The sequence below is a fragment of the Seriola lalandi genome, unplaced genomic scaffold (genome assembly GCF_002814215.2).
Source record: "Seriola lalandi dorsalis isolate HSWRI2012SDOR001 ecotype SW California unplaced genomic scaffold, Sedor1 jcf7180002054949, whole genome shotgun sequence".
NCBI classification, from domain to species: Eukaryota; Metazoa; Chordata; class Actinopteri; order Carangiformes; family Carangidae; genus Seriola; species Seriola lalandi.
The window spans coordinates 151,142-178,916 of NW_019525500.1; the positions used below are offsets into that span (position 1 = coordinate 151,142).

At 39.2% G+C, this 27,775-nt stretch overlaps 1 protein-coding gene across 1 annotated transcript in view; it reads right to left on the reverse strand.

Moving 5' to 3' along the window:
• Positions 1-27,775, reverse strand: part of LOC111645404 (leucine-rich repeat-containing protein 7-like) — a 74,377-nt gene that overhangs the window by 19,117 nt on the left and 27,485 nt on the right. The window contains 19 exon segments of the mRNA XM_087170493.1: positions 1-368; positions 1,777-1,990; positions 3,451-3,562; positions 4,321-4,443; positions 4,791-5,021; positions 5,547-5,671; positions 6,012-6,111; positions 8,384-8,453; positions 8,693-8,808; positions 9,247-9,376; positions 13,756-13,828; positions 14,782-14,926; positions 15,057-15,131; positions 15,858-15,921; positions 17,138-17,194; positions 17,582-17,671; positions 18,660-18,738; positions 19,116-19,233; positions 22,366-22,568. The exon segment at positions 1-368 is cut by the window's left edge and continues 125 nt beyond it. Coding sequence (XP_087026619.1) covers positions 1-368; positions 1,777-1,990; positions 3,451-3,562; positions 4,321-4,443; positions 4,791-5,021; positions 5,547-5,671; positions 6,012-6,111; positions 8,384-8,453; positions 8,693-8,808; positions 9,247-9,376; positions 13,756-13,828; positions 14,782-14,926; positions 15,057-15,131; positions 15,858-15,921; positions 17,138-17,194; positions 17,582-17,671; positions 18,660-18,738; positions 19,116-19,233; positions 22,366-22,568 — 2,493 coding nt within the window.

The following is a 27,775-nucleotide window of genomic DNA, read 5'->3' on the forward strand; positions in this document are numbered from 1 at the left end:
CGGAGGATTGTGGGTCATTGTCTGGGGTGGAGCGTTGGTTGCTGTGGAAGGGGAGCGTCTGGGTGTCCAGCTCTAGAGGAACTCCTACAATTCGCTCTTGCCTGAGGAGTGGGCGGCGCCCGTGTGTCGACTGGCTGCGAGGCTTGGAGCCCAGCGGAGGGTTTCCCTGACTCGTAGAAGACGGAGGGTCCAGAGAAGACTCCTCAGCATCGAAACCCGTGTTGTCGTAGTGAGGAGCCTCAGACCAGTCAAAAGGCTCACTGAGTGGGCGTCGGTCCCCACGCTGCTGCAGGGTTCCTGATGGAGGGGTTTCTCTCTGAGATAGCAGGGGCTTGGAGTCAATGGGCTTAGGGAACGACTGAGCCAGTCTACAATGACAGAAAATATTAAAAGAAATTATACTGGAAAATAGTAAAAATAGTGTGAATTATTATGAATCATTATGTGCTGTATATTTAATCACAGCCAATGGGCACTGAGATCAGCATAACTTTCTCTTCCTCTCTCTGAAACATCAATTTATAATGAATGTTTTTTAAGGGCCGTCTTGAACAGAAAATATTAATGCTTACAACCTCCCTCGCTGCCACTTGCTGTTTGCAAATACTACATGTTTCACAAGTACAAAGACAAAGAGACAAGTATACAGATTGTGATCTGTACATCCCCCCAGGGCATGTGAAATGACAACTTTAATGTCAGAAAATACCAAATCAAGCTTTCAACCTGCAGGTGCTCCTTAGGACGAGGAGAGGCATGCGAACAGTGAAGACAAAAAAATTTGTTTTAACATTATTAAAGACTAGGTTTACATTGATGGAGTAAACTGAAAGGTTACTGTTCGGTCAAAAAGGAAACAGAAAAAAAAAAAAAAAACATCAGGATACAATCATCCAATCCAATCTTCTACCAGATTCCTGATTCTTAATATTGACCTTAACACATTTGTGTATCTCTGTTTTCAAGGCTGTAAATCTGTAGAAACTAGTCACTTGAATAATGAATTTTCAAAATGAAACTCAGAGCTAGACCAATTACAATTAGCTTATTGCAGCACTGTTGTTATCACTGTGTATGATAGCCGATAAGAATGTGTCAAAGATATGTTTGAGGTAGTTCAGACGCAGTTTTTGTCAGTTTATTTTCCAACTATAAGACGTCTTGCTCTGCACATATTGTGGTCACGATGCAAAAACAAACATATCAACAAGTTTAAGGGATTCTGATTGAGAAAATATATGTTTATGTCACATCTTGATGTGGGGAAAAAAAGAGTGCCATCATAAAAATTCAAATATGATTACTAGCATCTTTCAGGCTGTACTGAAAAAGTCAGAAATGTGTCAGGCAGGCCTAATTAAGACATTTGTTGTTGTTAACAGCACCAACATTTCTGATTAGGACTCAGTACAGTTTCAAAACACATGGGATTTCTTATTCCAAATCATAAAGTACGATTACTGAGGCCTAGGATGGACAGCTTTAATGCAGAGGAGAAGAGTTCAGAGAGAGAATCCTGGACAGAAGTCTGCAGCGTCCTAATGAGTCTCTGACCTTGACGGAGCGAGCAGAGAGATGAGAAAGACACAGAGAGATGAAGGGGGGAGAGGATGGATGGAGCGATTGGATAGATGGATGAAATGGATGATAGATGGAGGAGATGGAAGGGGGTGTGGAATCAAAAGAGAGGAAGAGGTGATGGATAGTCGAATCGGAGGAACGGTGATGAAGCTGAACAAGGAGGAGGGATGTGTGTATGTGTGTGTGAGTGTGTACCTGTTGGTCCAGTGTGTTTGAGGGGTCTGGTCCTTGCTGGGGGCTGACAAGGCGACAGCGTGTGGGTGTGCGTGAGAGAGTGTGTGTGAGTGTGTGTTGGCGGGCGGGTTGGAGGAGCCCGAGGAGCCCTGTGAGGGAGAGTAGTCGGAGTAGGTGGCTGAGGAGCCGCTGTGGTTCAGACAGTGGAGCTTATCCATCTCCTCATCTGTAGATTCTGGACACAGATAGACAAAGACAGACGGAGAGAGAGAGAGAGAGAGAGAGAGAGAGAGAGAGAGACAAGTCTGTTCAGTCAAAATGTCACATCCTCTTCTCTCTGATAGCCTTCTTACAAGCACTAAAGAGCTCATGTCATGTCTGAAAAAAACTGTGTTTTTATTCCCCTGCATTCTTTCCTCAGGTCTTCTTAACCACGTGGACTGTAGTTTCTGTGACCAGCTGATCCATTTCTTCATGTACAATGTGGACATCTCAAAAGCATTAACACGCATGGCTAATTTCTGTTTTGATTAATTTCATCACAGATACAGTGCATCAAAGTGATTTTCTTTTTAAATGTCATCTCAACAAAAACCAACATAGCCATTATCTAACATGTTGGATCTTTGCTATTTCTGCCTAAAGCAACCATTAGCTTTAGCAGTAGCTTATATCAACATGTTAACATGAAAAGTCAGATGATTTTAGGAAATGGTAGATTTAATTGTGAGCTACTGTATATTAAGTTTCAAAGCTTAAAAAGCCAATGAGAGCTCCAACAAAATCAGACAATGATCACCAGGCCTGTATACTGTACATAAGACATGATGAGAGGTAGAAGAATCATGTCACTTTCATAGTCTTGTCACCTCTTTCTTAACCCAGATTCCTGCAGTGCTCTCATTATATGTTTGGACAATATTGAGTCCACTGCACTTTATTTAACCAGACTAGTCTCTTTGAAATCAAGAACCTCTTTTGGAAGGGAGATATGGAAAGAAAGCAGTGTCAAAACAAAGACAACATTTACAGAAAAGCATAAAAAAGGGGAAAAATCCTTTTGTAAATATCAATAATATGAAAGCAGGAGGCTCATGAGTCAAACTTATTAAATATTTGACAATACAAACCATGGAAAGCTCTTTATTTACTTTGCCAGAAGGTCGTTTATTAAGAATTTACACCCACCAAGACAGACAAGCTGTATGAGCTTTAATCATTTCACAGAAGGAGTAAATTGAACAAAAGAGATCTGATTTAGTTAGATCAACAGTTTGTAATGAAGCAGAGATAAACTGTTTCATTCAGTAGATGGGATTAAGGCACTGAATTATTTAAAATAGATAACAGACTAAAAGCAGATTTCTGATGGGGCAGTAAAATTGGCTGTGGGTTTATTAGTTAAGCTTACTGGCCTTTGGTTTACCTCAGATGGAACTCAGGCTTTTGGGGCAAAATAAGGAAAAGCTGAACACATTAGACTCTAATCTAGATTCACAGTAGAGGTTCAGGGTATTCCCCTTCCTCTCTTTGTTATGTGGTGAAATAATCCACTGGCCACCATGACACTTACAAGATGCCCCACAGTGCTTTACAATAGACCACATTAACTTAATGTGTGAGCTGTATGCGTGCAGTCTTGTGTCTACATGCATGTGTATGAGCCTCTTTGTGTGTCTGACTTTGGTACAGTACCTTTCTTTTCCTTGCCCAGCAGTACCACCTTTGGTTTGTACATCGGTGGCTCCACCAGGGTGGGCCTCATGTCAGAGATACGGATGTCGTTGGGGGAGCCGCCCATCGAGTCCTGTGGAAAGACAGACAGGTTCACATCAGGTAGCTACAGTACAGTACAGTAAGGGCAGCTATGAACAGCCAAGACCAACATGACCAACGAATTGCTGCTGCTAACAGTAGATGAAATCGGATAGTTATAGTTTCAGGGCTATGTTTTTTTGTTTGTTTTTTTCTGAATGGGGGTCTCCAGTATTGGTCACTGCTTTTCTTGCCAACATAAGCTAAAGCTACTTGAGTGGAAAGCTGTCAACAATTTATGAGTCATCATGTGGTCACCTGAGACATAATTAAACTGAACAAACAGACTAGGGAGTAGCAGTAGCAGTAACCGTGTATTTAGAAGCTGAATATGTTATACTGAATAAGGCATAAACTTCATCACACCAACTTTTTCAAAAACATTGTAAATCAATTCATAACTTTTTCAGAATTTTCAACTAACAGACAAACCAGTGGAGTGTGAATAGCAGAGTTGAAATAATTATGTTTAGATATATTGTACATTCAAAATATGACAATGATAAAAATGACAAAAAAGGAAACGCAGAACATTCACTCAATAAACATGAATTTGATTGTACAAGGTAAATGAAGTTCTATAGTTGTTTCACAACAAGCTTAATTTGTGAGGCCACAATGAACACACACACACACACAGCAAAAACACACTGAATGTGTGTTCTTGTTGTGTGTGTGTGTGTGTGTGTGTGTGTGTGTGTGTGTGTGTGTGTGTGTGCGCACGTGCGTGCAGTATACTATGTGACAAACCTCTGAGCTCTCTGTCAGATCCTCTTTGTCTTTCCTCTTGGGAATGTCAATGCCAGAGTTATGCATTGATCCCTGATCCATTAGCTGAGACTGAGAGAAGTCCTGCATCTCTCGGTCTGTCACCTGGCAAATGCACACACAGTTTATGTATTTCAACTGAGCAGACACAAGAAATAAAGAGCACATCAGATAATTCGTGCTCCCTGTCTTTTACCTACTGTGTATGTCACAGACCTCACAGCTATAGCTTTTGTTGAATTTGAATTTGACAACTCACTACAGCTGAACATTTGCAAGAAGGGCAGGTTAAACATATTTGAATACAAATACAGATAAATACAAAGAGACTAAGATGTTGTCTCAAAACTTTCAGCAACTTGAGGAGCAGACAAAAGTTTCTCTCCTTAGAAAAACTTAGTGCATGCTTACGGATGTGTATATTTTTCTGTGAATGTGTTTGTGTTTCCTACCTCTTTAGGTGGTAGGGGCCATGGTGGTTCATACGGTTCTTTGCTGAGGTGTGTGTGTTCCATGTTGGTTCCTGCCGAGGTGGCAGTGCCTGTGCTCAGCTGGTGCTGGTGCTGGTGCTGATGTCCGTGTCCGGCGTGTACGCTTTTGCCCACAAGGCTTTGCACTGACTTGACCATGTTCTTAAGGTCCTCAGGGTACGGTGTTGGGTAGCGCTTTAGGTTTATCTCCACCTAAAAAGAGGAAAATGGGTTTAGTGTACGCATGAAAATAAAGGACAAAAAGCACACTGAGTAAATGGCAATACTATAAAGAGAAGGTGTTTCTGTCTCAGTGAAACTTCAAAACACCTCAAATAACCAAATAAAGCATTATAAATGATGTTAATATGTTTCTTTCACCCATGCCTCTTTGATTGTTTAGTTGTTTTTGTTATCTCTTTTGCTAGTTTCTTCATACATATACTTTTTTTCCTCTGCCAGTTCGAACATTGTCATTGTTATTGTTGTACTGACTGTTTTATTGTTTCAAACACACAATGCCGTGCTCCTTTGGACTCATCCATAGAGAGAGATCTCAGAGAGCCACATTCAACACAGCTGTTCACTATTTGCATTAACAGTTTAACCTGGAAAGTTTGATGTTATTCTAAGAGATGAATGTGCTCCAACAGCCAGTCAGTTATTCCTCCTGCTCAGTGACTTTAGAGAGAGAGAGATAGAGACAGAGAGACAGAAAGAGAGAGAGCAAGAGCTGACCTTGACCTTCCCAGAGTTATCCTCCTCTTCTTTCTTGTCCTCAAAGTCAAAGGCCACAGTCATCCTCTGCTGTCTCTGCTCCTCCCACAGAGTAGGATTAAAACTGTCGCTGTCTGACTGGTAATCTGTACCCACACACACACACACACACACACACACACACACACACACACACACACACACACACACACACACACGAACACAAACAACACATCAAAGATTGAATTAAAATAGCTACTATACAGTAGATCTGTAGATTGAAAGACACATACTTATCCACAAATATTACTGCATGTTATTCAACATTCGCACACATTCATACAAAGAAACACTATTACGTCAGAGCACATAAGATACTATAATGTAACAAATGGTAATCCTGTAATATTGTTATGTTGTCACACACACACACACACACACACTCATACACAAACACACGCACACACACACACACACAGTTAGTACCCTCATCATGTCGTGGTTGCTGAGGAAACATGTAGTTCGTCAAAACCTTCTGTTTGGTTTCTGGGTGGGCTTCTGTCTGCAGAGGGATCAGAGCCTTGGACTGCAAACACAGACACACACACACACACACACACACACACACACACACACACATTTATATTTATTAGTATTCTAATGGAGACTTTCATTGATCACCTTCATTTCCTAATTCCTAATCTAAAACTAATCCAATAGCTCTTAAAACAAAGATTTGTGTTCACTGATTGTTTATTTAAATCTCTCACGCTGAGGAAATTTCAGTTTATTCAGGACGTGACTTGAAACAACTCTTGTCTAATATTAATGTAAATCACTTGGAGAGAATTTGCAAATCATTTTTACCAACAACGAAAATGAATTGCAAAGAGAGAGACACTGTCTTGATTTGGATAACAAATTGAATTTTTCTATTTGAACAGTGTGACACAGTCTTTAAAAATAAACTGTCAAATGCCTCTTTAATTTGCATGTTCGGCTTGTAAAAAAAAATTGAGTCATGTCCATTAAAATGGTAATGTGATGTAAATAGAAATGTTATTGCACACATAAAGTTGCATTTAAAATGTATTAACCAAGAGACTTTTCAGTTTCTATTTTGGCATATAAATTAAAGAAAGCTACACACAAACCACCAAGCTCTGAAAATATGTCAACTTCAGTGGAATCTGACTCTTCAAACTGTCAGAGTTGCCAGTCGTGGTGTGAGAAATGGCAAATGCAAATGAGAAGACTGAATCAGGGTTTGAATTCTGAGGTAGAATAAGCATACGTATATAAGCGCCAATTTTAAATGTTAATGTAGGACTCCACTTCCATTTTACAAATTACATTTGAATTTTAAATTTGCTTTCTTCTGTTGCAGGTCAATAAGGATCCAGTGGTGTTGTGACTTTGATTACATTTAATAATCATGATTAAACTTTGACTTTAAATGTTATGTGGAATATTTTCATATCTTCACTCATGGTGTAGTCAACAATAAAGTCATCATGTATGTGTATGTGTATAAGTTTACTCATTAATTTACACCACTGTATCACACAATAGCATCAGATCATTTTAGCCTGGGGCTCCATAACAAAATGGATTGTTACAGAGAAGATGTATATGCAGTGATTGCTCCAATATAAGCACATAAACAAGTCATTGTTGGGTCTCAAAATCTAAATGTGGTCTCTTGGTGTGAAAATGTGAAACGGTGAGAAAATTAAATGACCATAACCTGTATGATAATGGCATGGTAAATTTAGTAAATAAAGTGTCTGTGCTCAGCATTATTTTCGCTGGTACAGCAGTGCAGTAACACACTTATTGCACTGAATTCAGAAATATTGTTTTCTCACATATTAACCCATTTATACCGGGTGCTGCGTAGCGCAGCGGGAGGGGCGCTACGCAGCATCCGGTATAAATGGGTTAAGCTGCTGCAAGGGAAACAATAGTTCCTGCAGATTTTCACAATAAAAGCAGAGAATTAATGGATTAAGACAATTAACAATTTACATTGTATTGGTCCATTACACCTTCATCGGCTGTTTGGGGAAGTATCACGGCAGCACATGTACAGTGGTCGCCCCAGTTGTCCAATCAGAAGATCAGACAATTCAAACCAGTGACTGAAGCACGTTGAATGGATTAACACCACATTCAATGTCAAAATGATTAGAACTTTACACAAAAGGCACAAATGCCCGTTCATTAGAAATCACACAATGTTATCATTCATTCAGCATCTCAACAATATCCATATCGCACCAGATCATGCAAGTTCAACAATAGAATACACAATAGATAAATAAGGGAACTATGCCAGTTATTATCAGGCATTAAACATTACAACAGCATTCATGATATATATATATATCTCGTGAATGCTGTTGTAAATCTGTTGTAATGCTTTTGTAATGTAATGTATATAAAAGAAAATATGTAATCTATGTAAATTGTTTTCAAATATTTTCATATTGTCTAAATAAATATTTTCCTTTTGACAGTGAATGTGATGTTATGTGTCTCCATTCAGGGTGTCTGAAACACCAGTTTGATTTCTGTGGTGCTCTGATTGGATAACTGGGACAACCTCTGTGTAAATGCTGTGAATTAATAAATATTGCAGCAGGAAGCCTCACTTGAATTACTGCAAGGGTTTTAATATAAAATGGACGCAGGATGTGTTGAGTTTGCTTTAACAGCAAGTACAAGCGTCAGTAAACACAGCCATAAAATAGGCCTGTTAATCTGATTAATATGTTGATAGCTTTGTGTGTTTGTGCTGCATACTCGTGAGCACGTACAGACCTTGGGAGACAGTGTGGGAGGAGAGAGAAAGATACCTGATTGTCAGAAAGCCACAGAGCTGCCAGGTCCTTCAGCTTAGTAAAGGTAAACGGTAGATTCTTTAACCTGAGAGAGAGTCAGAGAGACAGAGGGAGGGGTGAGAAAGAAAAAGAGAGATGTTTCTTCTGCCCACGCACTGTACAGCCTGCAGAGCAGGTAACCATGGCAACACACTCACCCATTCCCATGGTAACTGCAGGCCGTGAGAGCAGCTACAGTCCCAATAAGACCATTGAGAAAATGTAGCCTGCATGTGTGTGTGTGTGTGTGTGTGTGTGTGTGTGTGTGCTTGCGTGCTTTTATACCTGTTGTCACTCAGGTTAAGCACTCGTAGTTTGGTCATCTGTCCGATCTCATCGGGAAGAAACTCCAGTTTGTTGGACCGCAGCGACATTACCGTCACGTTCTTACAGTTGCCGATCTGAAACACACACATAATCCATCAGATCTCATCAACGGTAGGAAACACAAAGAGAGACTCTAAGACTCTATTAACTATCATGAAAAGTAGAAGAAGAAAAACAGCAATTTTTCTCAATTAAGAGGCTGGAAGTAGTGAATTTGTCATTTTTTTAATCTAAATTGTTGCCTATGAATTTTCACTAGATCAGCTAAGTGGTTGAGTTGAGTTCAGATCTAATCTTTATTGTCCCCCAACAGGAAATCCTTTTTAAACCAAGAAAGAGACAATTGAAGACACTAAAACTGCTGGTACTATGTAAGCAATTCAGACAAAGGCATACATTTTATGAGAAAAGCATGAAGGATACGGATAAGAAAAATCATTAATCAACTAACATTTCAGCTCTGAATAATATTAATGCCAGCGTAGGCATATGTTTTGTTTTGATCTCTTTACCTCCCGGGGCAGCTCTGTGAGGAAGTTCTCATCGGCAGCGAAGGTCCTCAGGCTGTGCAGGTAGCCGATAGTGGGAGGCAACGACTCCAACTCATTACAACTACAGTCCAACTCCTCCAACAGAGACAGACTGGGTGAAAGGAACAGAGGCAGAAAGGAAGAGAGAGACAGAAAGGAAATCATTCTTCAGGCTGAAAAATCTATGCTGCAACATTACTACTTAGATGTGGGTTTTAAAGAATAAGGATAGCGCCACTCTTAATTTTTCCTATTGTCAACAAATCCTGTGAAAAGACTGAAACCAAGAATGAGTTGATCCAACATCAGGTACGGTCTGTGTAGCCAAAGCCTGATTTATTTTATACCCCTGTGCCATAGAGCTCCATTCTTGTCCAAAAACTATTGCAAAACACATCAATGAGCCACTCTGTTACACTGGGTGGCATGTTACTTCATTAACATGAACACAGGCTCTGTAGTTTATTTTTAGTCCATCCCACATACGCCATCACGCTGCAGTAAAATGCTCATCAGTGCAAAAAACGTGTATTAATCTGGTGCTGAAAACAGTCCCCAACATATGCACTACCTACTCCAGTTTTATTAGTGTTTGCTAAAAAAAAATGACAGCCTTTTTTTTAATGACATTTTATTTTGGACCTTCTTCTAAAGATTTACACCTTCAGTAGGAATGATTGAGCTTGACAAGGCAAGGCTGTCAGAAAGTGATGAGAGACAGAGTAACACACTGTTGGTTTTGGTCTTTTTATGGAGTTTTTTGACAAAAATAAAAATTTATAATGACGCCAGCCTTATCCTTTAACATGTTACGATGATAAGGAAAAATCTGTCTTTATACAGTAGCGACAACTTAGAAGTAGAGTGTTGAGAGGAGGAAAAGATCATCACATTGATGAATCAGTCAGTAAATCAATTAAGAGACAACCAATCAATCAAACTTAGTCTGGTGTTACCTACATAAATTTGACACCCATCTATATTTTTGAACCTCATCCACCTTTGATGTCTTAAATTCTTTAACCTGGATCTCAACTTCTCCACTTCACCAAGATTCACAGTAACATCCACAGCAGGCCCTCTAGAGAACACCCTGACCCCCCACCCCCCTACTGCTATCATTGGCCTAGCAGCACGCTAACAGCGGGCTAATGCTAATGAGACAACAATTCTACATTAATGTACTGTCACTGTTAACATTGCATTAGCCTGCTATTATTATTCCCAATGGACCGGACCATCTGGGCCACCATAAGGTCTGACAGGATAAAGAGAGAGAGAGAGAGAGGAGAGGAGAGCAGAGGAGAAGAGTTTCTTATCCTTTACGTAGATGTAAGTCACGGTTACATTTCCCCTGGTTTATTATTTTTTTCTCAGCATTGTTTGTATTCCGACTTAAAGCTGAAAATGTCACCTAAATCTCGCACAAAAATATACAGTAAGAGTTGAATGTGTCAAATATGACTTTTGGACATCACTCCTGAGATAATTTAGCTGCCATCTTCCAACCAGCTCCATAATCCTACACTCAATGGCATGGTTGCAAGGAAAAAAAGTTGCCAGATGGTTATTTACTAGGTCAATTTAAGACAACCAGGTTTCAAGATTCCAATCTCCTTTGTATGGAGCATGCATGCTTTTGTGTAGGTTTTCACCAGGTGCTACAGTTGCTCAGAAAGATTTTTAGTTAAAGATTAGTGTGTAGGATTTAGTTGCGTCTAGCGGTGAGGTTGCAGTTTGCAACCAACTGATAACCCATCCCCTCCCTTTCCAAGTGTGTAGGAGAACCTAAGGTGAGCTTCAGGTAACGTAAATATGTGAAAGACCCTCTGTAGTGCCAGTGTTTGGTTTGTCTGTTCTGGGCTACTGTAGAAACATGGCAGTGCAACATGGCGGGCTCTGTGGAGGAGGACTCCATCCCTATATAGCTGTGAAAGTCCCATTCTAAGCTAACGAGAACACAACAATTCTTAGTTTCAGGCGATTATATAATAATGAAAACATAAAAATGAATATTATATTCCATTTTTGTAAATAGATCCCACTAAATCCTACACACTGTTCCTTTAGGTCCCCTCTGGTTGAGAGCTAGCCCTGTTGAGGACTGTCTCATCCATTGCGTGGGAGACAGTCCCTGAAGCTCCCAGAGAAAAGTGCTGGGAAGTGGCTGTGTACTGCTCTTTAAAGGAGGTGGGGAGGTTAACCAGATGTCTATTTACAAAACCACACAGTTAGTCCTCATCCTTAATGTCATTTCTATTTCTAAATCTAAAAATAGTGTTTGAAAACAGTTGTCTAAAGTAAGCCTAAATCTCACCTTTGTGACAATTGTTGACGTTTGTTTTCAAGTGCATTATCGGCTCATTGTTGCCACTACAATTGTTGTTCTCACCAACCATCAAGTGCCACGGGGCAGTACTGAGCCTACTGCTGCTTGGTGCACCCCAACGAGGCAAAGAAGATGCAGCACATGCAAGTGTTTTCAAACAATACTTTTTTACTTTTACAAGAGAAAAGACTTCAACAGTTAGGACCAATTGGTTGGTCTCTCAAATGTATGTCTGGTTAACTGCTGCACCTCTGTTTAAGAGAAGCATACAGTCGCTCCTCTGTGCTTTTCTCTGGGAGCTCTCTGACGCAGTACCAAACAGGGCCAGCTGAGAGTATCAGCTAAATGAGCAAAAATGAAGTTTTACATCAGAGTAAATCAGATACAGCGGGCATGGGCGAGCTGTTGCAGCTTAAAACAGGTTAAAGTTCAACAATCATAATTGACACATTAACTGAAACATACTGTATAAAGGCAGTGGGAGAACCTTTCCATATTTCATTATATACAGCTACCTGGTCTGCATGTACAGTATATGGCAACCCAGTTCATGGCTGTTATAAAGTCATGGCCTTAAAAGATTAAGGACTGAAAGTAAAACATGAGACTTTTCTTCATGTTTCTCTGAAAGTCACTGAAATTTAAAACTAAATGTATGACAACAGAGAAACATATAGTTACTTATCTACTGTTACCAGCTCTGTGTAAATGTACATTATCATATAGTATATTTTTGTAATGATGCATCTAGATGGAAATACACTGTAGTATTGGTTGAGGCACAGGCATAAATTTTGCATTTACACATAGACTTCACATAGATACAGCTTTCAGCACTGTGTATAAATAACTTATTTAGGAATATAGAATTGTCCAATGTAGACACAGAAGGGAAATAAAGGGATCACATTCATTCATTATTAAGTAAACACTTAAAAAACTAATGAGGTAAGAAAAGGATCTTGTATGGTATTATCAGAGGGGAAGTTATGGATCTACAATACTACTTATTGAGGCTAAAACCTGGGACTTGTTCAGGAAGACAAAATGTTTTTGCAGCGTTCAGATACAAATGCATTGCAAAGAGTATTTACATTGATGTCAAATAGAATGTTAAACAACATTGGACAGTCTTTTAAAAATGTAATCCATCACAGATTATCTGATTTGAACTGCAATTTGCAAAATATTCCAAATTACTACTAAAGTGTTAGTAGCAGCAAAAAGGAACTAAATCTATTTATTCTGATCCAAACAGATCTAACTTAATGTTTCTGTTACTACAGGCTTTGTTTAAGTTGTCTTTACTCCAAAATCTATCAACCCTGGAGTCAAACAAACAAAAAGTTGTTTTTATTTACAAGCTGCAATATCAGCATAATTTTATATTTATAAGTAATCTGTATAAAGAGATGAAGAAAGACTCATTAACAATACTTTTGAAATCTGCTTCTGCTTCATTCAACTAATCTGATTACTGTGACTGAATCTGGACTGTGATGGATTATAATAAAAATTCTCGTAATCAAATTACTGTAATCTTTTTACATGCAATCATTTCTGTCTAAACCCTGTAGGTTTTAGCAGGGCTGGGTTCTGTACATTTAATCTTAAAGATGTAGATTTTAATTAAACATTAAGTCCAAATATCGACAAAGTTTGGGAGGCAAACATGAAGAAAACATTGTCATTTCATGCCTTAAAAGTAAAATAAAGTTTATGTTTGCATGTAATTTGTATGAATACAAGATGTTTCCCACATTGATAGCATGTGGTAGCAAGCTTGGATGTTTGTATCTGCAACGCAGTTGAACATCTATCCGTCTCTGAACGCACCCCTGGATCCAGGAGGCTAATGTTACTCACCCTTGCTTGGGCTTCGCACTAACGCCACAGCAACGCAGCAAACACAACACACAGAACCCCCCCAATCATCAGCCAGCATAACAACACAGCAACTAACAGTAATAAACAAGGAAAACAACAACCCTCCAAAGATAAACAGTCACCTGCTGACATCATCTAAATTGACAGAAGATACTTCTGAAGGTGTTTTCACAAGAAAACCAAATTCTACAAGGCTTTATTGCTTTTTGTGCAAGAGTGTATGTGTGTGTGTGTGTGTGTGTGTGTGTGTGTGTGTGTGTATGTGGGTTTCTTACCTCCCGATGGTGTTAGGCAGTGAGGTCAGCTGGTTGTCATCTACCTTCAGTGTTGTCAGCTTCTTCAACATTCCTATACCAAATGCAAACACACACACACATTCACATTGACACACAAACATGCAAAGTTATTTCCTCTTCAAAGAAATATACACTGTGGGCTGAAATGCCATTTTTAAAGGATAGTATCGAATAGAGCTAGCGATATTCTATATTTTTCTTACTGCGAAAACATCCCTTTCCTGAGGACCAAAACCAACAATGAATTGATTCTTTCGACAAGTACCGCCTGTGTAGCCGAAGCCTGATATAGCTTATTCCTCTTTACCATAGAGTTGCAATGTTGCCAAAAAACTATAAAAACCCCATGAATGAGCCACACAGTTGCATTGGCTGACGTGTCGCTTCATTACCATGAACACTATAGTTTATTTTGAGTCAATCCCACATACACCATCCTGCTGCCATAAATAGTCCCCAGCAAACCAAATGCACATTACTCAGAGCCTGAAAATAGTCCCAAACAAATTCAAAATGTATTCCTGTTTGAGTATCATTTGCTGAAAACTAATCTGCCCAGATGTTTTAGTAAATTACTTTGCACTTTTTGAAAAGGAAACTATTTATATGTGACCTGTTTTTAAAGATTTACATCTTCATGCATCAATGGTCTTGGAGCTATGTGCCACAGACAGCGTGTAGAAGTCAGAAATTGTTGAGAGACAGACTGATGCATGGATGTTTTTTTTTATTTTTATTATTTTAACGGGATTTGTTGTAAGAAAAATATAGAATAACACCAGCCATATCCTTTAATATGCCTTTCAGTTATCTGTGCTATGTTGATCTATTACAGCTACTACCACTATCACCTGGGATGTGCCCCGTACAACTGCTGCTGTCCACTGCACAGACCCCATTAGAAATTAAATATGTGGAGATTTAGATGCTCCGCTAAAGCTTCAACAACTTGGGAAACGTGAGTGTCTTTGTGACACGTGTACATGTGTGTGTGCGTGTGTGTACCTATAGAGTCAGGGAGGTGCTGCAGCATATTGGAGGATAGTAGCAGGTCTTCTAAGGCCTCACAACCTGAAATGTCCGTGTCCAACGTTTCAATACGATTCTTAGCTAAGTCCAAGTACCGCAACTGACGAAGCTTCCCTATCGACTGCAGAGACAAAGGCGAGGAGAGAAAGAGACAAGTGAATGATAGAAAAAAAGACAGAGGAGCAAAGGATGTAAAAGAAAGTGACATTTCCAGTGTTTCTTTTTTTCCAGTATGAGAGCTGCATGCTTACCCCTGGTATAGACTGTAGAGAGTTGTTATCCAGCCACAGCTCCTTTAAGTTGTGGATTTGTTCCAACACCTCTGGCTAACATGTTAAACAGAGGAAAACACAGCATCTTACAGTGACCATACGCTAGATTAAAATATATACAGTTAGGTACCTGAAAACATACCTTTCATTTAACATGAAATCAGACAGTACAAATGTTGCGAACATGCTTGGATCCAAAAATTTGCTTTAGTGGATCCAGAGACTTCCCACTTTGATTAAACTGTTGGCAGAGTGGGTGAGGCTGGCAATCACTCCCTCCAAGCTTTTCTCTTGGCAGGAAGTAAACCATACAGCCAACTCACTCCTGTCACAGTCAACTTCCTGTCTGACCCTGATGTCATATCCTGTCATCCTCTGTCCAGCCCTCTCTTCCTCCACCATGTTGCTGTGTCCCACTTCAGGGTCCAGCTGAACCTGTGCCTCATCCCTAAATGAGACGGTCTACAGATGATTCACCATATGCTGTACTGGGTCTTCAAATGTGAACTTTAAAAGGAGGTGGCCCGAGAAATGGGACACAGCATCTGTGTTTCTGACTCCTCTCTGCCTTTAGACTCCTTCTTTTCTCCCTCCTCCTTTTTCTGTTCATTTCTTTACACAGAGAAATGTGTTAACTGGTAAATGCACACATGATTACTAAGACATTACTGTCTGAACTTTCTGTGATCATAAAGGATTATCTTAATGTTAATGTATTCTGTATTTCCTAATGCACATTGACTGTGGTAACATGCAAAATATGACAACAATTATTCTCACCAGGTCAGAGAATTCATTGCTACCCAGATCCAACCTCTCCAACTGTGTCAGTCTGTGGATGGACCTGAGAGGAGAGGATGCAGTATATCGATTACTACAGCTGTTACATATGTGCATTTTACACCAGAACACAGGGCCAATATACACTTAACCATTTTAATACTTATGTTACATATATTTAATATTTCTTATGTTAGAATTTACTTTTTCTCTTGTTCTGAATATTTTTTATCGCACACTAGTCCTCTAGCAAAGTACGCCACCCTGCATCTCGCTGTACATACTGTTCTGCATGCCACAAATAAAACCTTTGAATCTTTGAAATAATTTGAAATTACACATGATCAGATTACTGTTATACACTGTGGTGTATTTAGACTTTTTGAATGCACAGTAGCATCTACAATGTAGGTTTATGCCATGGATAATTCAATGTATATATATATATATATATATATATATATATATATATATATATAGTACACGCAAATTAGTCAAATTGCTCCTTCAAGAATTTCCCAACTTGGGATCAATAAAGTAAATCTATCTATCTAACTCTCTATATATCCTGTTTGGCTGGTGGATCATCCCAAATGATCTCCTTGCATGAAGTGAGTGTTTAAGTGTGCTCAAAGAGAGACATAATATTAGCCAATGTGGTACAGTGTAATGGGTAGTGATGTGTACTTCAACTCCATCGCTCCTTTTTCAGATTTTCTATAATTTCATTTACATTTTGAACCAACTCCTCATGCTAGCTAATTACAATGAAAGCTTTAAGAAAAACCTTAATTAGCTTTTTGGATGTGTGCGCATTTCAACTGGCAGCACTTTACCATACCATACCACTCCAAACCAATTCACAGGTAAAGTGCCAGAGGGATTGTGCACTGGTGGTCATACATAGTAAATGAGTATTGGTATTTGCACTTTTATCAGTGTCAACTTTGAAGTTTATCTTCAGTACCGTTATAGCAATGTCTTCCTCTGTGGCCATGCCAGGCATGTATGAAAACAGGCTACAGGCTACAAGTTCAGCTACATTACAGTGACCAGGAAACATTTAAAACATGTTCCTGTTCTAACAGGCTTCATCAGTATTCAAGAACACCTGCCAGTGATAAATATAGTTTTAATCTGGACGCCTGGGAAGGCAAGGATACACTCTGTAATATCATGAAGCATCTGTGTGTGAGGATATGCGTGTGTGTTGCAACCCTTTATTTCTGACACATTTGTATGCAGAAACACCCACAGACACATATGGCGCTTTGTCTTACTTTGGCATGGTTTTCAGGTGGTTCTCTCTCAGCTCAAGGATCCGTAGTTTGGAGAGTCTGAAAAACAGAAGGCACAAAAACCAAAGCTAAACTTTCTGTATTAAGTCTTTCTATAAAATGCAACAAATGTTACTAGGAATGTCAAGGAAGGCCACATAACAGAAAACGAGGAAAAACAGGCCCCATTTAATTCATTAAAACTCCAAAAACAGTGTCACACCTGTTTCCTGTTCAGTGATAATAATGATCTCGTAACTATTGATTTGTAATGTTTGATGAGAGAAAATTACTCTGCAAATTTTTCTCATAAAGGTTCTTTCACAAAAGAGGCACTGAATAAGGCACTGTGGTGCCTGTAATATGTAAAAACAACCTGTCCAACACAATGACACCCATGCTCACATATGCCCTCACAAGGGAAGACGCACTAATGCATCAGTTTACCTGCCAAAGTTAGCCGGCAGATACTCAAGGAAGGCATCGTTTAAGAAGAGCTGGGTCAGATTCAGGAGCTGCGTAAAACCATCTGGGAGTCTGGAAGAGAGGGAGAGAAAGAGAGAGAGAGAGAAAGAGAGAAAGAAAGAAAGAAAAAGGAAAGAAAGAAAGAAAGAAAGAAAGAAAGAAAGAAAGAAAGAAAGAAAGAAAGAAAGAAAGAAAAAAAAAATACAAAAGAGGAATAAGAAAGCAAAAAAGAAAGTGTGTGTCCTTGAAGGGCCTCAGTGGAATAGAAACATGGACAATGTTCCCATAACAACCTCTCCAGAAACACCTAGCTGCTGTTAGCCTGCAGATGACTCATCTCTTACACACACACACACACACACACACACACACACACACACACACACACACACACACATACACACGCACACACAAAGTAAAAGAGGATTTCTGTCTGCAGTACACTGTGTGGTTGAGTCTAGTAACGCTTCATGGACATTACACCGTCGATAGGAAAACAACAATTACTAACATTACACCTGATGCTCCAGTAGCTACACAGCAGAAAAGTAAACACTGGCACTTTACTGTAGTACTGCCTTTATATCTTGTGTTGCAGATCAAGCCAAAAGGATATGAACACAGGGATATATAGACTCTACACTACCATACAAACATATATATGTTTGTATGGTAGTGTAGAGTCTGTGGATGCAGCCGACTCTTATAAAATATTTAGCTCCTCTGTGAAGCTATGAACACATCAGCAACACACACAAAAATGCATCAAAGAGTCTATTAGATCATGAACTGAGTCCAGCTTCATTCAAGCTGGTTGATAACACCACTGCCATCATCCAAACATGGAACTGTTTGGAACACAGATTTCTTTTTACTTTGAATAGAAAATGGTTGTGAAAACAATAATTTTTTAATATATTACATACATTTTTTTTTTTTTTTTGGTTAGCTCTATTCAGTCCTGCAAATATTGTTTGCTACTATCAACCTTCACTAGAGCTTCAACTCTGCAGTGATATTAATGAGCTGTGTTACTACATGGTGTGTGTTAGTGTCTTACTTGGTGATTGGGTTGACACTGGCCTCCACCACAGACAGACCTTTACAACATTTTATATTGTCTGGAAACTCCTGGATACCTGTTAGAGGGACGCAGAGAGAGGGATTAGTCGATTGATAGAAAAATAATGTGAAAAGTCATTTCACAAAATAATGTGAAAAGTCATCATTGGTTAAACTCTCTGGTTGTGAGATTGTTGTGATTGTGAGGTTTTATTCTGGGCTTCCTCAGCTATTCTAGATCTACATGAAAACTCATAAATGCTGCCCTCGTTTCCTTATCCACTCAGCTCCATACATTATATCTGATTGTAATTCAAATTTTATGCTAATGTACATGGAGATTATCATCTTCCCTAATATGTCTATCATTGCAATCAGCAGCTGAGAAGGCTGGTAAGTTTGCAGTGAACTTTTACTTTTCTCAGCTGTTTCAGGTTTGTTCCAGTTGGATTACCATTTTTACTGATGTCCAGCTCTTTGAGGTTAACCAGGCTGGCAATGGTGGTGGGCAGGTTGGACAGGTCGTTATCAGGCATGCTCAGCTTCTTCAAGGCCTGGCAGTTGAAGAGTTGCTATGGGAACACAGAGGGAAAACAAAGGAATATTATAGTCTGTTGGCAAATTCACACAGACCTTTAACAGAAAGGTACAAAAGGACAGGGAGCAAGGAAATCCGCTGGAGGCTTGCGCGACTTAATGTTGTGGAAAAGCAGTGCAATTTTAGCCGCCTTTTTCTATGAATAATGCAGAATTAATCTCCTCCATACGATGGCCCAAAGGGATAAAACACATACTAGAGCGAAAGCAACAGCATTCAGAGAAATGTGCCCTAAATTGAAAAATACTGCAAATGCCACAAAACATACAAGAGTGAAAGCAAAGAAAAATGCTGAGAATTCAGAAATTCTGTAAATATCAAAACACAGCAGAAGCACAGACATTAAGTTCTTAAAGCTTTCCCAGTCAGATTCTTCAGGAAACAAGAATAAACTCAAGGTCCAATTCCTAGCTTTTTACAAAGCTTTCAGTTGCTCAGTTTCACAAATCCAAGATCAAGAGGAAAATTGACTATTGATTTGACTATGACTAATTTGTGCATCCACATTCACTTACACCTCCTTATTTAGGACATTGTCATGTGACTTTTTATATGTAGTGTAATTTTTGCCAGCTCACCCTCGACAAAAATGTATTTAAAAATTTGTTCACAATCTATATGAAATATATATGAAATATATGAAAAACTGCTGTACAATTGTCACCAGGCACAGATGAGATCATTTTCATGTATTGTCAGTGAAATGTTTGCCCATTTTTCAGTTATGGGTTTTTGTATGAACTTCAGCAAAGTGCTTTGTCTGCTTTGTCTCACAGCTGATGTCTGCATCCACAACAATCTAATTATCTATTGTAAATAAATCCTAGTACAAAACCTTCCTTGTACTTTAAAGCCCTACTCCTCTATAAGTGCATAGCAATTCATTGTCCCAACCATCATGTAATGGTTCATGGTTCAGTTCACAAAAATCAAAACACTGAACTAACTAACTAGTTAAATCACAAAAACATCAATTTACGTTATATCATGACTAACTACACATACACACAAATTTCAAATGAATGTCATTCAACAGGATAGTGTTACTTTTACTTTTCCCTTTAGAGAGAGAAAGACTGAAATATATTAACTAAACTGAGAGCTCCTTAATACGACAATCTTGTCAGCACAGGTGGAACATCACCTGGGGAAGTGGTGTCACAATAAGAATATGAATCACTTTTGGTGCCCTCTGAGCAGATCAGCTAAATTACATCCTCAGTGTTACACAGTAGGTGGCATGGCATCTGCACAGGATGAATGCTGATGATATCCTGCCTGCCAGAAAACATGAAAAAGCCACTGCTTTTCTTTGTCAGAGTTTCCTTATCTCATTTTAAAGTTTATATTAGGTAGAAAGTCACTTACAGCGTGTGCTACGATTTCCACAGCCATGTGTTATCTGTACTTTAGGTTGTAAGTTGCACTCAGGGCGGTGTAAACATCTCATGCCGAGTGTTACCCAGACTTCATCCACTGAATGTGATTTGTCCACAAAAATCCAATTTTCTAATGTGAAGTTCTCTCAAAATTACAACAAGCATATGCTCACTCACGTTAATTCCCACAGGCACTGTAGAGTCCAAGTCGTCTACCTTGCATGTCTTTCAATGAAATGGATTCCAGGCAGACATTTATCAAAAACAAAATCCAAAGAGCACAGGGGGCAAACAGCTGCATAGAGCTAAACAAGGGCAGGGCTGCTCTGTGCCCACAGGTCAGGCCAGACCACTATACTTAAACACACAATCACTTTCAAACACGCACACTTAAGGAGCTCTCCAGCCCACTTACATGAAGGCCAATCACTCTGGCAGCCTCAATAGCTCTTACACAATCTTGGCACAGACATACATATACAGTATCAAGGCTGAGCAGATTTTTTTTGTCAGTTGAATGCAAGTTTGGCCTGCCACTTACACCGCCCCTATTAAGCTGTGTCCATTCATGCAGGCTATATTTAGAAATCCAATTCAACATCTCTGTCATTTAAACCAGGACAGGATATCAATAAAATGAGACAGCCTTCCTATAAACAGCACCTGTAATTCTCCTTGAAATATCGGAAGGGCATTTTGTCTCATCAATGTCCACATGGAGTTTCTCTGACAGGCTTGGAACGTCTAGGATGCAACAATGTGCAATGTGGCCGTGCCGTGGCCGGAATTAACCTTCTCTCTCACTCCATTTTCCAGTTTCTCCAGTTTCCTGTCACTCACTGTTGTCATGATATACACCCAGTTGCCAGTTTATCAGGTCCACCTTGCTAAAAGTTCTAACAGTCCTACAATAAATCCTACCTTCATGAAGGCTGTAATATTCATTGGTATAACAGGGGCAGAAATAATAATAGAAAGACCTGTTTGTATAGCAATACGAGTCAACAGCACCGCAAACTACATCCTCTGAAATGACCAGTTGAATCAACACCTCTCTAGAAATAGTTTCAATAAAAACTGAGCATTATAACTATCATGAAGGTAGGACTTATTGCAGAGCTGCTGTATTAGAGCACATTCGTGTTAGGTAGGTGTGCTTCATAAACTGCTAAATGTGTGTATGTAGTATGTAAACTTACCAGAGAAACAATACTGATGGTCTTGATCTCTTGACTCATAAAACTCTATTTCTCTGTTGTCAATGTCGATAAACCAAGCGATCCAATCAAGGGAATTTTACTCATGTATCCCTTTAAAATCTGTACACATATAACAGCCTCTATTTTTAGATACCAGGATCAATTACGAAAAACTTAACAATGGTGAATGTTTGCACCAAATGTGTTTGGTACAAAGGTTTGCACCAAATTCCCTCACAATACTTAGTTATTGCGTTCACAAGAATGGGACGGACTCATAAAACCAACGATGAAGATCATGTGGTATGATCAAAAGCTCTTTCACAGAGCTATTAAATTGATCTTTTTATGCATGAGATGTATATCACTTCTTCCTACAACTAGGTGAAGACCAATCCCAAGGCTAGGATTTCCTCTAAGATTTTGCATATAACAGGAAGAACTTAGAGGGTAGAAAATAATGTAAAACGGGTTAGAGGTTAAAGTCAGAGGAGAGACAGCAGAGACCAGCATGTGGTCATGTGTTACCTTGGGTAGTTCCTCAATCTGGTTGGCGTCTAGGTAGAGCTCCTCCAGAGTTCTCTCGAAGCTGAAGATTTCTTTGGGGACCTGCTGCAGGCTGCAGTGGGAGTAGTCCAACACTGAGATCACTTCCTCTTCACCACGGAAACAACGGCACGGCACCAGCCGGCCAATCAGCTTCCGTTTAGTGGTCATTTCCAGACACTGCACTATAGAGGTAAGAAGAGGAGAGATGATAGATTAATTTCAGGGGGTCTGCCACTCATGCATATCAAAAGGTTCATTATATCTCCATCATCTGCTGCCAGTCTTTATTCATTTCATTGTATCTCTGTAGAGACCATTGTTCGTTTGATCACTAAAAGATAACAAAGGGTCTGAAATATAAAACTAGCATCAAATATATTTCTGCTTCAGAGATTAACTATGAAACTGGCATTAAAATTCATGTGTGGGATTTTCTCTAAAATGTTTTGCAATCATTTTTTGATCACAGTCATGTGAGCTGCATTCATTAATGTTGACAGATTTCACTGCTTCTGATGAGCAGTGCAATAAAGAGATGAACAAAAGAACAAAAAACCTACTGCAAAGAATTCTTAATGTGCAGGGAAACTTTGTGAGAGTTAATCTGTCTGAGGGTGTAACTGACAGTGTTTATATGACTCTGCACACACATCAGTGCTAAACTGACACTGATCTGCCTTATCAGCTCATCAGTAGAGCTCTATGATTTGGCAAACAGCCCTGTGATTGACTGGCAACCTGTCCATGGTGTATCCTGCCTCTCGCACATTTAGAGCCGGGATTAGCTCTAGAAATCCACAACCCTGCAAATGTTACAGAGTGAACGAATACGTCATTAATCCACGGCTTTCAGTTTCAAAATAATCAAGAAACCAACAATGAACAATTGCATTTCCTGTGTGGTGATTTTCTTGGATCAAATGGTGAATGCATAGTTTCTGATTTACCTAATGCCAGTCTCCTTCGCACTGTTACTACATCAATTACAGCAACACCAACGATCAGAGGTGAGGTACATTAAAAAATGAAACCTCAGAGTGCCCTGCAACTCACAGTGCCTTGCATATACTGTACTGTCTTTGTACAAATAACTGTATTGACTATCTGATACTACAGTTCAATCTCGACATCCAACACCTCTTTCTGTTGGCTGTTTAGGATTAAAAACTTTGAATAATTATTGCTCAAACTCAGCAAAGAACTTTTTAACTTTTTTAAAGGTAACCGTTAACTCACTGGTGAATCTATCTTAAGTATAGGTTTACCTGTAAACTTTAAAAAGTAAAGGACTCCTCACACAGAGCCTCTTTGTTCTTCTTTGGTAAATGGCTGTGGTTACTGGCACCAGAACACTGAAGAAATTAGAGCAACTGGGCACATGGGCCTGTGAGTGGTTTTTAAAAATAGACCTAAAGAAATGTGAACCTATCCTTTAAGGCAGGAAGATGTAGGACCAACATTAGTTAGAGAGCTTCAAATGTCTGTGCTTTTTGCTGCCAGGCAGGTGTAAAACCCAGGGCAGATGGGTAATAGAGCCATCCCCCGCCAACCAGCAGTTACCCAGCTCACAGCAGGCTGAGGCTCAACTCTCACGCATGCACACTCTCTCTCTCTCTCTCTCTCTCTCTCTCTCTCTTTTCAAACAACAAGCCAGAGCCATATAATTAGACTGAATCCTTTGTAATTCTGCGACAACATCACTCCATCACTCCATTACATGACTCCATTTAAAGAGCTAGCGGCTGAATGGCATAAGTAGGCTAACCATGGGTATTAAAATCCTTGAGTGAGGATTTATCATTCCGCTTTATCATTTCAAACCCAAACGCTTACTACACTCAATCTACTGACAAATAAAAACGTTTTAATGCCACCCCTTTCAGACAGAACAAAGAGTGAATTTTCAGTTATTGGACTGCTGTCTCAATTTCCTGTTTGATATGGATGAACTAAAGCCAGCAGTGATGTTTAGAGGAGAAATGGAGTATAAAGGGAGATGATGAAGAGTTAATTGTGGTATAAAGTCAAAAGGGTGATGAGGAGGAGAAAAGGAGGGAGAGAACATGAAAATAAGGTGCATAGAGAAGAAAGAGGGACACCAGGAGTCTCAGAGATAAGACTTGCAGCTTTATCTGTCTATAAACACACACATGTCCAGCTGCACAGTGAGACCAGATGAATTTGGATGACAGACAGAGTGATCTTGAGCATTGTGAGGACACTATGTTATCTTCTCTAGCTTGTTGCAAGCCCAGTGAAATCTGATAAAAAAAAAAAAAAGAAAAAACAAAGAAAAAGACTGCAGATCCTCCAGGACTGTTTATCTAAAAGGGTTGGACCATTAAAATCGATACATCCTTATCCACAGTCACGGTCAAAGCGGGTGTAATGAGGCGAGCCAGGATTTACTGTTTGTCTACAGTATGTGTAAACCCGTCAGTTTTCATGTTGCTCTCACCTTGGACCACTGGTTCCTGTTTAACCCCTGGTGTTTAGAGCTAAAGGTAACCCAGGGTTTGTTTAGTTCGGGGAAACAGGTGGGATTTAAGAGTGGGGATTACACAGTTCATACAAGCATAAAACATACTGTGTTTTCCTTTCCCTTATGCCAGCAGGGCAACCTCCAACTCAGACACTAAACAAGGCCAAGTACTAAAACTACGAGTGGGCCACATGGACAAATTTCATTTCATTATCTTGTTATTGATGTGTGACAAGATATCAACTAATAATAATATAATAATTAAAATATAATAAAATAATAATTAACTAATAAGCAAAGCAACATTGTAAACGGTTTAAAAATCTTCTTTCTCAATGACTTGTGTGCATTATGTTAAGTCATTTTCTTGAGCTGTTAAGAGACAGGAGTTAGAGGCTGAAATTAAGACGAATTGAAACAGACAAAATTTTGCATGCAGTGAAATGCAAATATAACCAAGAGCTCTTTTCACTTACTGAACATCTACAAAACTCATGATTAGGCCCTATTGAAAGACAAAGGAAAAACCAGAGGAGATGAGGTTCCAAAATGTAGAGAGAGTAGTTCTGTTTCAGGCAGCTTACTGGAAAAGAGGGAAAAGTGTTTGTATCAGGTTGTGATAATTGCTTTGATGATGACTTTTTGAAAGATCAAGATTTCGGTAAAAAGAAAATCGGTAATGCTTTGTTTTACAGTTTTGTTATTTCCTAATAATTTCTTGAACTTTTCCTGGAAAGAACCATGTGGTTTCCCAACAATAACAGGAAAAATGGAAACAAAGTTCAGAGACCTGACAAATAATTTCTCTAATATTCATCACTCCTTCATCTACTACTGGAAACTTTATGCATGTGTACTCCACCTGCTAACCTCTGAATAAGTCTCAATGTTGTGCTAGCTGAACATTTAGAAATGACTGGAACTATACCAAGTGATCACTGTATATTTTACCTATAATTAGTTTCAAATTATAAAATTATATGGTTCTTTCTGGAAAACTTCTTTAGCAGGCTATTTGGAAAAGAAGAATTCTTATTCCTATACACACACAGTATATTGGTATATAGGTATGGAACAAGCTCAACATCATCAACAGTCCATGTTAACAGTCTCCAGGCCTGGAACAAAATACAACACAGCATGTTTACAGGTGACAACACATCTTTCTGCTCAGTATAATCTCTGTCAGATCCTGCACGCAAGATGCTTAGACAAGGCAAAGGAAACAATGTACTGTGACACCAGATGTTACTTTACAAAACTACTGTATATTCCATTTGTTTTAGTGTGTAGTACATATCCTAAATCTTTGGTATGTACAAAAACTTTTAATATTTCAGCCAACAATAACTTCCTTTCAAATGTTTGGTTTCTGTGATCTATCGAACCAGCAAAGTGCACACATCAGATGATATGCTCCGTCACAGTTACACATCAGAGGTAGCATTACCCATCTTCTCATTCGCTCAGTAAGCAGGCACCCTGCATTAACTTGGCTGAAAGCTACATGACTACCAAAGGTGTGCAAATTGGTTTAATGCTTACTGCATCTACTAATCAACCGCTTGACATCACAGCCAAGAGCCAGATGGCCCAGTATAATGTCCCAAATAAGCCAGCAGCACTGACCCGAACTGATTCAACCATCTACTATTCTATGACTGCAGAACCAGAGATTACAGTTTGTTAAGAACCCTTTTATTTTACCTTATATCATGTATTTTTTTTAAATTCTGTCAAGGCTTAGCTTTGCTTGATTTAATTTTCCTGTGGGTAAGTCCAGTCGTAAAGTCTTTTTGTTTCTGTCCACCAATGATGATAAGTCACATAAGCTACAACATTTCTTTTTCACCACTGACATGTGGTGAAGTAACTCTGAATATTAAAGAACATATTTTGAGAGCATCCAAAGTGATTCAATATAAAAGCACTGAAAAGTTATTCTGGGGGTTAGTGATCTGGCAAAATCGATAGCATAAATATCAGCACACACTTTGCTAAACAATCTGTTTTTGTTAGCTGCTCACACTGCAGCTACTTGATTATGCCCTCACAGTCTATTGATGTAAGAGCTTAAATATGCAAAGACAGAGTAGACTAAAAATAACAGCTTTTTTGTCAAGAGAGCAGAGAGAGAGAGAGATTAGAGCTGATGTTACCCATCAGAATTAAGCAAGTGCTACAACAGCAGGGACAATGACAAATATTAGAAGCAAATGGGAGATTGTTTACGTGGGCAACAGTGAGCGCTGACTGTGGGCAGTCAGCATCAGGTCACAGACACCCCCAAGGACTGAATTTATGGTGGGAAAAATGAGAATATGGACAAAGAGGATGCGCAGAACAGAACGTAGAGCTGTTGAGACTTCTCAAATTTATTGATTTCATATCAAAAGATACGAAAATAAGACAAAAGACCAAAAATTGCTGCAAGATGACCACTTTAACACAGTGTACCAGCACAAAGGCTTTTAAAATCTTATACTCACCTCATGTTCTGTCATTATTATCATGTTTTGGGGAAGAAAGGAGACCCAACTTTAAAAATTGTTACTTTTATTTCCTGTTTTTGTTGCGTTTCTAGTCCTCTGGTTGAATGAATGAATGTAAGGGGGACACTGAAGTGTAACCACTCCTGTCCAGACTCCTGGGAAGCCAAAGTCAGTCGCCAATAAAGAAAAAAGTAGGAAGAGTGTTCAGCGCAAGTCGGCACCAATGGGGTGAAACGAGGAAGTGAGCGTGGTTGGCTGTGTTGGCTCTCGCTGCTGCTATGGAAACAGCATGACAGAGCAGACTGACTCTGCAGAGGCAACACTACATGTGCAAGCCCCCAACATACACGTTTAAATAATTTAGCAGCAGTACCATGAGTCTGACAAAAAAAACCAAATAGGTGAGTAGTGACAA